The sequence below is a fragment of the Stegodyphus dumicola genome, chromosome 2 (genome assembly GCF_044657685.1).
Source record: "Stegodyphus dumicola isolate Sdum_Otavi_A_Nest chromosome 2, ASM4465768v1".
NCBI lineage: Eukaryota > Metazoa > Arthropoda > Arachnida > Araneae > Eresidae > Stegodyphus > Stegodyphus dumicola.
The window spans coordinates 238483274-238496311 of NC_140769.1; the positions used below are offsets into that span (position 1 = coordinate 238483274).

The 13038-nt window shown below is 27.4% G+C and overlaps 1 protein-coding gene across 3 annotated transcripts in view; it reads left to right on the top strand.

Annotated features, from left to right (window-relative positions):
* Positions 1–13038, top strand: part of LOC118203840 (uncharacterized) — a 156065-nt gene that overhangs the window by 66665 nt on the left and 76362 nt on the right. For 2 of the 3 annotated variants that reach the window (XM_035376128.2, XM_035376129.2), the window contains exons 8-11: positions 2551–2787; positions 3476–3750; positions 6171–6242; positions 10629–11297. In XM_035376128.2, the coding sequence (XP_035232019.2) occupies positions 2551–2787; positions 3476–3750; positions 6171–6242; positions 10629–11297 (1253 nt within the window). The remainder of the gene's footprint in view (positions 1–2550; positions 2788–3475; positions 3751–6170; positions 6243–10628; positions 11298–13038) is intronic. The other variant, XM_035376130.2, reaches the window with a different exon arrangement.

Below are 13038 nucleotides of genomic sequence, written 5' to 3' on the forward strand. Positions count from 1 at the left end.
TTATGATAATAATAATGCATGTCATGATCACCTCACACATTTACTTTCTCTACCACATTTGAGACTACAGTTCAATTCAACTAACATTCATATGCATTACATGAAGTGAAACATGCTAAATGGGAAGAAGTAGGAAGAAAGCAGTTGAGGGGGGGGGAAGGCCATGATTTGCTTAAGTGGAGGGTTGCCTTTGTGGAGGACTTTCTGAAGAAACTACTCATATTCACATTAGGTAAGGAAAATGATTCTAAGTGCCAATTCTAAAGTAACAGACTATAGCTGGTAGGTGTGAGAAAATGACTCTTAAGTGAATACAGAAATCAATATTGATTTTTATTTATATTTTTGCTAAAGTATCACCATTTTATGTAATATGAAACTTATTCTTAGACTCTTTATTATTTCTTTTATATGTATTATTATGACATTATTAATCAAAAAATTACTTTTAAAAGAGATTTTGTATTACATTTTATGTTTGATTTTATATATGTAGATGTTTCATATCTACATATATAAAATCTACATATTACATTTGATGTAAGGTGCTTTTATGATCATGTTTTATTTTCATGATAACATTCATGCGAGTGCAAAATTGAAAGAATTCTTTTAAATTTCAGTCATAGAGATTCAGTCATAGTTTGGAAAATTTCAGTCATAGAGAATTTTCCCTTTTAACATTGCATTTAGTAGCCTTTTGCTATTTAATCTTTTTTAAATTGTGTTTAAATAAAGTAAGTAATTGTTGAAAATACGATGTCTACATTCTCTGAATTATTATGAAATTTTCACAAAATTCTGGAAATGTTTTGAAAATAAGTATTGTAAATCCTTTGTGAATTGAATTTTGCATAATTAGCTTAAACAAAGTGTATGAATATAATCATCAGACAGCAATTTAAAATGGTAAGATAATGAGAAATTATGTTTAAATAAAGCACTTACATAATAACATTTTATTGAACAGTTTAAAGTAGCATGTTATAGCTTTGGTATTATGATAACAAAAAAATAATTACTTGTAAACGTTACTTATAATAAAAAGAATTACTTGCACTGGTTGTAGACTTCAACTAAAAGACTGACGAAGCTATGCTTGTTGTACATTACTCATCAAATAATAATGAGTAGTAATTGCTTGTAGGCTTTGTGAGAAAGGAGTTGCTCATTATGTTAGGAGGTACTCATTGCATATACATAGATGCATGTATGCACTGAAATATGTAATTTTCTTAATAATATATATTTATTTCCATATTAAACTACTAAGAATAGTTCTGTCCTAAGTTTATTTATGTTCTGAGAAATACTTATCATTTTCAGGGTGGTTATTTATGAGAGGTTGTTTCTTTGAGAGGTTTTGCTGTATTTTCATGTTAGTATATTACTCTGAATGTATGACATAAGTTTTCCTGTAAAATGCTTCCCTGAAAATCACTCATTCATCTTATATATATGCAGTCTAATATTTAAAAAATATAATAAAGGCAATATATTATTTATACCTTAACTATTCCATTAAAACAAAATGCATTTACTTAATTTTTCTTCATGGTACAATACTTAGATTAGTTAATTATCATCTTTGTAGATCTTCAGTATATCAGATTTATGTATGAAAGGCTGTTTCATATGCAAGCTTTTTTTTCTTCCTCATGAAATTTTTTCTTCCTCAATCACCCACTGCTTGGCACGTTTTTAAGAATTGCACAAACTCTGTCCATGTACACATCTGCCTATTTTCACTTAAAAAAAATCCCAGACTTGCACAAAAAATGGCATTGCGCACTCCCTTGACTTTGTCCATGTACACATCGACCTATTTTTACTTAAAAAGTCAAAGAAAATTGACAAAAATACAATTATTCTTACTATAAAAGTTGCCAAACAAATGTGAAACAAATAAGTGGGCGATTCTGCATTTTACCCAATTTTTTTTTTTAAAGTGCAGGGTCATTTTATATTCAAGCCTGTATAAAATATAATTACTATACCGATTTCTTTATTTTGATCGGTTTACTAAGTGCTCAAAATTGAACAAGGAAGAATAAAATCAAATATCTTTGAGTAAATTTAGTACCAGTATTTTTGAAGTATTATTGATGGTACCAAAATACTCACCATATTTTGATAAAACTATTGTTAATATATCAATCAACAATATCAGTGATTGTTAATATGTCAAGATAAATGTACTGAAAGTAAAAGCACTTCATTTCATGAAGTAGAAAAGAATTTTTACATACATTATAGAACTTTTGCATTATATAATTATGAAATTAATTCTAATTTTTAATATAATATTTTAATAAATATTAGTATTTTAATAAATATTAAAATATTAAAGGATTAAAGAAGTGTGTTTTAAATTTTTAGTAAAGAAATCTGTTACAAAAATTTCTATCTTTTTTTTTTATTTATTTTTTTTTTTTTTTATTTTTATTTTTTCTACACATCGCTCATTTTTGGATCATAATATATAATTCAATAAAATGCAAGAAGCAGTAGAAAAAGAATTTTCATTATAATTTACATTTATATTTTCAGATTCTAATTTTCACTATCCCTATCCTGGTAGTGCATTTTATCCTAATATTCCACCAGCCGTTGACCCAAATTTCATCAAAGATTTGCATCAGCAAGCAGAAATGCAGAGAGTGAGGAAAAGTTCTACCAATTCTAGACAAGAACAAAGCAATGAAGAAGTAAATACAGTTTCAGAACATGCCACTGATGAAAACAAGATGGTTGATGGCTCGGTAACCGAAACAGCTTCTCAACAGAGTAAGTAGAAAGTAACTAATATGGAGGATTTTATGGGCTTTATTTTATGAATTTTGAACTTATAGACAATAGAATGCTATTAAATTTATCTGCATCCTAATTTCTATCTTTGAATTCTGAACATGATTTAAGAATTTTGAATTCACTTATACTTTTATTCAGGTCTTTTGAAAATTTCATGCATGCAATATATTTCAGCTTTTCTCTAGTGTAGTTATAACACTAAATTGCAGATTTGGTATCTAAGAGTATGTGCTATATTACAACAAAAAGCTTGATTATTGTGTCAGATGCTAAGACAAAACAAAGAGAAAGGCTCCAGAAATTCCTCCAAAGTTTTAAAATATTAATGCTGTAAACTTTGTGCAAGATCTTAATCAATATTTAAAGCCCTAGTTAATGCTAATTAGAGTATTAAGACAGAAGTAAAAATATCTTACTTGTGCATATAATAAAAACTGTTTTAATGCATATACTTAACCAATATTTAAAGCACTAGTTATTGCTCACCATACTTATTTGGAAATATTGCCATTTTTTTAAATCATTTAAACTCTTTATAATGCTTTATGTAATATTTATTATGAAATTAAAGTTATTGAGATTGCTGACTATTATAACTTTCAATTGTAAAGGAACATTGTATTTGCAAAAATGAATTTATTACATCTTATTTAATTATTTTTAGATACTGCAGAAGTTCAAGCAGAAGATGCTGAGCCTAAAGTTCCTGAAAAGCCAACAAAACCATGGTCATGTGTGCACTGTACATTCATAAATCCTCCAGGTATCTACATTTGTCAAGTGTGTTGCAAAACCAGTTATGGAACGAAATCTTCAGAATCACAAGAAATAAGTGAAATTTCACCAGTGGACAATAGAGACAGTGAATCTCCAATGCAACTAGTTAACAGGGATGCTGAAGCGTCATCTGAATTTTCTGAACATAGAGAAGCTCAAAAGGTGATATAAATAATTCAAAATGCATTATTGAATTTATATTTCATTTAGTGATTTTTTAAGAGCAGCTATACGCAAATGGGAATGTTTTTATTCATTTAAATGTGTGACGTAATGAATAAACATGTCTACTGTTATACACTACTGTAGTGAATGTGTTGAATCATGTGGATATCTACATGAATGTGAATCAAAGAAATTTGTTTACAAGTATTTCGTTTATGTTTATGTGAGTAATACATTTTGATATATGTATTTGTTATGCTAATGAGATTCAATAAATTTCTTGTATTTCTTTTATATTTTTCTTTGAAAATAAAGCAAGCAAAGTGACTGGTTTTAAGCAATTATTGTTCAGTAGACATCACTGATATTGAATAGAGATAAACATTAGTCAAATATGGAATCATTTTGGTTTTTATTTATTTAATTATTTGCAGTTTATAAGAGAATATATGAAAAATTGCAAAATTTTCTGAACTATTTGTTTTCCTGTAATTCTTCAGAAGTTGAAAAAATTAAATTATGGTTTAATAGTCTGAAACTGTATTTAAAATGTTATGTTGATTGGTCACATTCATTTTTATACATATTTCTGATACTGTCTTTTTTTGAATAATCAGACATAACTTATGACAACTTGCAATAAGAAATAGTTTTTAATATGAAAGAATATGTAGAATATTGAGGCATTAATATTTATAATTTAAAAATATTTTCTATTAACTAGTTTAAAGAAGTTTATTCCTTTGGTTTTAAAACGATCAAAAATATATTGTCATAGGAGAGCATTACTTGCTAGTAAACACTGTGTGAAACTAAATATTCACTTTTAATTTCTCACTTGATTTATCAGCTATTTCATGAATATATTGTGAATATCTGTATTTACATGTGGAGCACAAATATAGTTATCCAGGCTTAATCTGAGTTATTAGATTACAAGAATGCAATGTTGCTTTAGTTTAATATATATCTATTCTGGAGCTGATTCCTAATTATGCAATGCATCATCATCAAGTGACATTAGTAAGACTTCAAAAATAGTGTGCTTTTTTTTTTTTTTTTTTTTTTTTTGAGTTTAAAAAAATATCTGCATTAAAAAATACTCATATAAACGAACAAAAGGGGGGATTTGTTGAAGTAATTATTGCTGTTTTGAGGAGGAAAAATGTAGATTAGTAAGATCTTTAAATTTAATGAATTGAGTATATTATTTTTTATTCAATATAATTATTTTGGAAATAATTCTTAGTTTACTATGTCTTAGCAGTTAATTACTGAGAGAAAATGCACTGTACATACAATTCTAAAGCTAGAAACAAAGATGGAGAACAGTTACTCATCTGAATTTCTTTTGATTTTTTCCCCTATACGTATAGACTTTTAAAATTTCTTGCTTAACTTGCATCAATTTTAGGGGAAATCATAATTAATCTTAGAAAGTATTTATAAGGATTTATCTGTATTAGAAAATAATTACAAAACATTCATTAATTTTGCTAGTCTTGGGATACTTTTATAGAATGTACAAAAGGATTTTGATCATATTTAGTTCACTAGAATTTCTGTTTACAGTTCCAAGAGGTAAATTTTGTAGTTTATATTATGTCCTATTTTTAAATGAAGTTATAAATCACATGCTTCTGGAAATAGTTTTAATTCTTAACTATACTTTTATCCGAATAAATCGAAAATACACTTTCTCGCAATTAAATTGTAATCAATAAAAGAAAATATTAAATTAAGCAATTTTTTAATGATTGAAGACATTAGAACATCTAGAATTAATGACATTCCAAATTATCTAATTTTGAATTTTCAAGATATTAAATTGAAGCACCACTTGTTTTAAAGTGTTTTGTACCTCAAATCAAAACACTTTTAATTTTATAGACTGATTTTTAATTTGCATCATTCTGTTACATTTTTAAGCATTAGTACCTTTATAAATTTTATTTGTTTGCATTTATAGTCTTTTGAATATTGCTGACTGTAATTAACATGCTTTACTTTTTTTTTTTTTTGATTACATGTATTGTATACCTTTTGGTAGGTATAAACTGCAGTTTCTTTTATTCATAGTATAATATTAGTTATGAGTAAATTTTAGGATATATTTAAACTTTTTTTTTTTAATATTGAGTCATATTGTCTAGAATTTGTTTATTATTACTTGAGAATTCATTTAAGTGTTTCTTTCATGCATTAATTTTTTTTTTAATTTAAAATTTATAGGTTTTAAAAGTATCTGCTTTTATTTGCTCATATTTAAGATTCATTCTTGCCATATTCTGAGAATTGCAATTACTTTAGACTTTTTTTACCCCAAAATCATCATTGCATGGTAGTATAAAATGGATGTTTTGCTCTAGTTCTCTTAAATAATTTTGTTCAGTTTATGTCAGTGCATGGTTTTCCAGTTCCTTTCTTGCTCTAATTTCCTTGAAGAAAGAAATGTAGAAGTTTTGAAGAGAGGCTGTTTTGATATTCAGGTGGGTTTATTATATTTTCACAGTTCTGGCATTCTTTTGCCATGTTGAATTATTTTAATGAGGCTCTTTTTTTAACATGTTCGGATTTAATTATGAGATTTTTAATGTATAATATATAATAAAGAAATTCATTAAATATTGTGCATTTTGCATAAAAGTTTTTTTTTTGGACATTTATGCAAACTGAATTTTTAACTTTAATTAGTTATGGCTTTATTATGTAGAAAAGGTATGTTGCACAAACATTGCCATAAATAATTAAAATATAAATATATTAATTCTATTCACTGACTATAGTTAAATTACATGTAATTTCATTAAAACGTAGAAAACAAGATTTATTGTATTGATTGAAAAAATTGCAATATTTTGTTTGATTTGAAATTAAAAAAGAGCTTTGAACAAAATTTGCCATATGCAAGAAAGATTATCATATTGACTAAGAAGAATATCATGAATAAAAGAAGTATATCGTGTTGACTAATCAAGCATTATTGAGAAACAGAAAAGAAATGTAGAAAGACTGAATGAAAAGGTAGTGAAAGAAGAAACAGAAGAAAAATGTAGTGAGCTCATGACTAGATAAAGGGAAAATGATTATTCTCTGAATGAGTACATAATGTACACCATACAAAGTATCTTTAATGAACCTGTGCATATTTATAAAAATTATGAGTTAGATATATCATAAATTAAATTTCATTTTTACACTGTTAAAAATAACAATTTTTTAGCAGTGTATGCAAGATGTGTGCCAAAAGCTTCCAGAATATATTTATTATTATTGCACACTTATAATAAATTAACCAACTTCATGTATTGCTGCTACATTAATGCAACATACCTAGCATGATTTCAATGTCTGTGAACACACATGGAGTTCATTTTTAGTCCATAGGGACAATTTGCCCTGAAGGACTATTAATTTCATTTTGGTATTTTGCTTTCGTTCACTATAAATGTTAGTTCACTTTTCAAACTGTTGCCCCCCAAATTATCGCCCTGTGCTATATTTAAAGAGATTAAATAAAGAAGAATCTCCATAAATGTATGTATGTTTCTCACACTGGGATGAAACAACAGTACCTAGAGCCATCAAATTTTGAATAACATAATCTTCTGCCAAATCAGATCATCTGGAAGCCCAAATTTGGAATTTGAAATTTGTTTTATTATCAGTTTCATATTTTGTAACACTTTAATGAATTTTTGATTAACAAACTCAACGATTTCAAAGTGAGCAATAGCAACACACAAAAATTAAAAATAAAAAAAATTACCTCCAGTGTGCAAGACTGTGTAATGGAAATTCCAAAGCTTTGCTCATTTAAAAATTATTTTATGATATTGCTGTTGAATTGAATTTTATGGTTTAAGTGTAAAGAGCATGATATTTAATAAATAAAGTTAACACACAAAACGTGAAAGATACACCCCTTTGGGCATAATGTAAAATCTTAAAGCTTTCAGATTTTTTAAAATTTTATAAATTTTATCTATTATTTCTTTCATTATGTTTTGCATTATCTTTCCTCTTGAGCTTCATTTTGATTTTTTTGGCAACAAAATAACTACAGGAGGCTAAATCTGGTAAATAAAATGGGGAATGTCATTTGTACTTGGTTGAGGAAGTCAAAAACTGGCACACAATAAATGTTAAGAGAACTAAGCTAGTGCTTTGTCATGCAACTCCTAAGATCTTCTCCACATTTCAGGATGTTTTTGCTGAATTTTCATTTTAAAATGCTCATGAATGTAATGTCGACAATCTGTGTGAACAGTCTTGTGTTTTTTTTTTTCAGTAACGAGTTACAATTCCGCTTAATATTCTTAATGTTCTAAATATCTACAGGAATTAAAGGATACAAAATATCACTCCCTCTCAGTGTTGGGGAATATGACCATTATGGTGATGCAAATGTGATGATGTAGTGAGTGATGAATGAATGTCCTTCTTCACTTATTTTCAGACTGAAATCAAATGTGCATATAAAGACTTTCTTTTTGATGGTTATAATCCTTCTCAACACTGAGCAAATCTGGTTGATGAATTTCTTGAAACTAAAGGCACTGAGCAAAAATTCTATGAAAATCTTGTGTAGAACTTATATTCTTTTAAAAGCTTCCACATGGTGAAAAATTTTCTTTCTAGAAATCTCGATGTCTTGAATACCATACTCTTAGAGGAGTGAAACTTTATCCTCCAGACTCTTAATGAATTATCTGATTGAAAGCATGAATTTAGATTGTGATATATATATGTACATATACATGGAGATCGTATTCTCTGATAATTTCAAAAGTTCTCATTTGTTTAAAAGATAGTCATCTTTTTATTGTCAAATGTTATTTTAATTTCATTTGTTTCAAAATATAGTTTAGACTTATTTACACATATCCAGATTTCAGTTTGTATGTTATGATGCTATTTATTCCCAAAATAATTTATTTCAATTTGGTTCATTCTTCTGCAGTTTTTGAGAAATCAGTGTTTTTTGTACATGCAAGGGGATTTTAGAATTCAATTTATATCATCTAATTTTTGTAGATTTGCTAATACTTCAGGTTGTTAAAAGTATCACAAAACAAAGCAGGTATATAAAAAAGAGGTGAAAAGTCTACTGTTACTTTTCATTTTACAAACCAATGCCTTTATTTTTTAATGTCTTGTTGCATAATTATCACATTCTTGAATACCTTCTATGGGGGTTTTCTTCAGATTCTTTATGATTTTTTTTCCCTACACTGTTTGGCTAAAACTTTGGTTCTATATTTTAAAAAACCTAGTGAGATTCCCGCCCTCTAATACTGCTTTCTTCATTTGGTTTTATGTTCTGTGAAGTGCCTCAGCATTTATCTCACATCAAAGAAAAGAATTATGCCCTGTATGTGATGTACTGATATAACAATAAGAAAGAGTATGTATTGTCATACAAAAATACAGATTTCAGTTTGTCATCTGTTTTTTTGTTTTAAATGCAAAAAAATTTGAAGAAGTTGAAACATTTTAATGTAATTTTAAATCGAACAAAATCATTGACTGAATTCTGAATGGTAACAAGCCACAATATACATCAAGCATAAAATTGTTATTTTATGAAATTTAGATATAGTTTTCAGAAAAATTGCATTTAAAAATTTATTTTTCCATTATTATTTTATATGCATCATTGCATCATTTAATTTTGTGCTGTTTTATTGTCACTACTCACAAAGCCCTTTGTTTCTGCAGTAGCAAGAAGTTGAGTTTTAACTTTTTGTTTTAACTTTTCTTATTTTTTAACGATTGTTTAAATATATAATGATTTTCTTTGAGTATTGCATTTATGAGGTTTCATTATGACTTTTTTCTTCATTTATTAATGTTATATTATAAATTAAGGTAGCAGTTGACCAATATTTCATCAATGTAATTTAAAAAATTTTCTGTTGTTGACATACAGTGATAAACTTTTAATTGTTATTTTTTTTTTGTTATGATATATATATATAAACTAGTCAAATGAATATATTGAATATAATGTATATATATATTTATAAACTAAAGTGACTTGAATGTTAAAAAGCCTATCAGCCTTTTAACATTCAAGATGATGCAAGTACATTTAATTCTTTTCTATAAATTTTTATTGTAAAAGTAAGTATTTATGTTCTTAAATTAATTTTAAGTACATGTATATATATATGTGTATTTAACTTGAAATTTTAAGGATGCCAGAATTGTGAATGTATTTCCATGAACTAATGAACAATTATGGATTTCTTTTCTTCTTCTTCTTCTCTCTTTTTTTTTTTTTTTTTTTTTTTTTTTTTAATAATCACACTCATTTTTTCATAATATACTAATCTGATATGTGCATTTTTAATCAACCTCTAACACCAGATTTCCTGTACTGTTTTAGATATAAATATACTTACATAATAAAACACTAATCATGTAAGTTATTTTTTTTAATTAACAAGTAAAGTTATGAATTTTGTATTCATAATTATTATAGTAAAATTTGTGTTTGTAATATCATAAATAAAATTTTATTTAAATTAGTTAATATATGATAAAAATTTCTTAAAATGAATATATTGTTATATTTTTATTATGTTTCTGTATATCTAAAATTCTTTCATCTTTAGACAAATTCTCTATTCTAAGGTTTTATTTCTTCTGAAATCATATAAACTACATTTGTAGAGTTTTTTTTTTAAATAATCATTAGAGCTAAGGATTTCGCTATTGTTTACATTCTATTTGATTAATTAAAATTATTTATATTGCAAAACTTTCTATTCATCATTTGGAATCATGGAATTTGTACCTACAATATGCAATTTGAAATTCATGTAATAAAAAAAAGTTAATATATGAGTCATTCACTCATGTTTTTGTAGGTTGTAGAAGATTCTGGTTGTGTTGCAGATAGCATAGAAATTTCCCAGGCAAATGCAGAAGTTTCTGAAGATAACCTGCAAGTATCAGATGAAATTTCAATTAAAAATATTGATGCTATTTTGAAATTAACAACTGAAACTCAAACGTTTACAACTACAAAATCCACTGATGTTCAAACACAGAACTTGTTATGTAAATCTATTGCTTCATCCACAGATTCAATATTTCCAAAACAAGAAATATCTGTCCAGACAGAAATTGAAGCAGATGTTCAGATTTGTTCTGTAGGTACAGATCCTATGATTAGCTCTCAGTCAATGGAATCATTGTTATCAGGTGTTTCAGCACCTCCTTATCATAATCGCAGAGCAGGCTGGGGCAGAGGAGCCACCAGTTTCAGTACTCAGTCATTATATGAAAGAGGGAGGAGTCGAAGTCCTGTACCTAGATCAATTTCCATGTATAATGAAACCCATGGTTATTTGCGAGACTCAAGCTTACCTCCTGATGATACAGCCCATAGCTGGAGCCAACCATGGTTGATGTCAGATCCTATGTTTTACAAGCCACATCTCCAAGGACTTGGACAGACTTTCATGAGAGAAGATTATTTTGATGGTACTTGGGGCTCTATGGATAAACTCAATAGAAGAGTTAAAAGCAAACAGGTGATATATCTTTTGTAACAATTTCTTTTATCTTTAATTTAAAAAAAAAAAAAAAAGAACTATTTAAAGAATTTTTTTTATTGATTAAACTTTAGTTTCTCAAAAATTATTTCTATAAATAATTGTAAATATTTTGAATTTATAGCTATTTATTAGCAAGTTTTTTAGAAGGTACCATATTGAGTAATTGCTAATTGTTTGGTGTCGTTGGTGTCACCGACAAAAGTGTTAAGATCTAATGGATGACGAATTCCATAACATTTCCTTTAATAATAGCTGTAGGAATGTACAATGTTCTTCAATTCATTTAGAAAACAATCTGTTACTTTCTTTGATATTAGATTTCTAACTTCAAGTTTTAATTGTCAATAAATTAAGTTAAAAAATTTGACTTCTCCAATTAGAAATTAACTTGCAAAGTTAGAAATCCAATATCAAACAAAGTTGTTTTTTAAATGAACATTTTACATTCCTACAGCTATGATTAGAGGAACTGCTATGGAACTTGCCATCCATTAGATCTCAGCTCTTTTGTCGATGATGCCTACTACACCAAATGCTGCTTCTCCTGAACTTGGCCCATTTTTTTCATATTTATGTTGTTATGATATCATTAATTTTTGAAAAGCTAAATTAAAGCTTATGCTTTTATGTAGTTATTTAAATGAAAAGGCATCTAAACAAATGCATGACCTTAAGTTTTTTTTTTTTTTTTTTTGCTTTTATGCTGCATTGCTTTTTTGAAGTTTTATATTTTTAAAGGGATATAAAAATATATATACAATAATTTTAAACAGCTGTTTTTAATTATTAAACAATATAAATGTTCAAATCTTATTTTAAAGTATAGATTCACATTGCCTTAAATGTATGGACTAAGGCATAGAGAAAGCAATCACTCCTTTAAAAAAAAATTCTGTTAACTGTAGAATTATTTATATTACGACAAAGCAAATGAGGGCTATCTAGGGAAGATACACCTTTGTGGAAGACTTTTTAAGGAAAACTGGCTGATATTCATGTCACACTACCATAAAAGTTCCCATGTATCTATGTCATTTGCTGAAATCTGAACTCAGACTGAAACTGCTAGTATTCAGTAGTTTTAGCACTTGACTACTGCTGGGCCTCTTTTTCCCCCAAATTTGACCATGAATTGAAATATTGAGTAATTCCTAATTTCTACCAAATTGGACAAAAATCATAAAATTGTAAAAAGGAAAAGATTTGTCAAATACCATGTACCATATCTGAATAATTGATTTGTTTTTGTATCATTTAAAATTATCTGGATATTGCCGATAGTAATGCATATTGTAAAAATTGGTATTAACATCTGAAATATATTTACCATTCTAAACTTTTTGGAGTGCTATATTATATTTGTAGTTATGTTACGCTATGAAGTATTAGGTTGTTGTGAATAAATTGGTCACTGAATTAAGTTAGATTGTAGAGACATCAGGTATTTTTTGGAAGCAGGCAATATGAAAAATATGCAACGCCTTCGCCGGGAATTGAACCGCGGGCCTCTGGAATACACGCCCAGTGTGCAGACCGCAAAGACATGCCAAGAAAGCAGTAGAAATACCTTATATACTCCCCCTTTTAAAGGGTGCCTGGGGTTTTCTGGGGGCCCAATCGCCAAATCTTTGGTGAGGAGAATCATCATCCAACACCCTTTTAGTTCGGGCGTCACTTTAGAGATATTAAATATTTTTTGGAAGCAGGCAAGATGAAA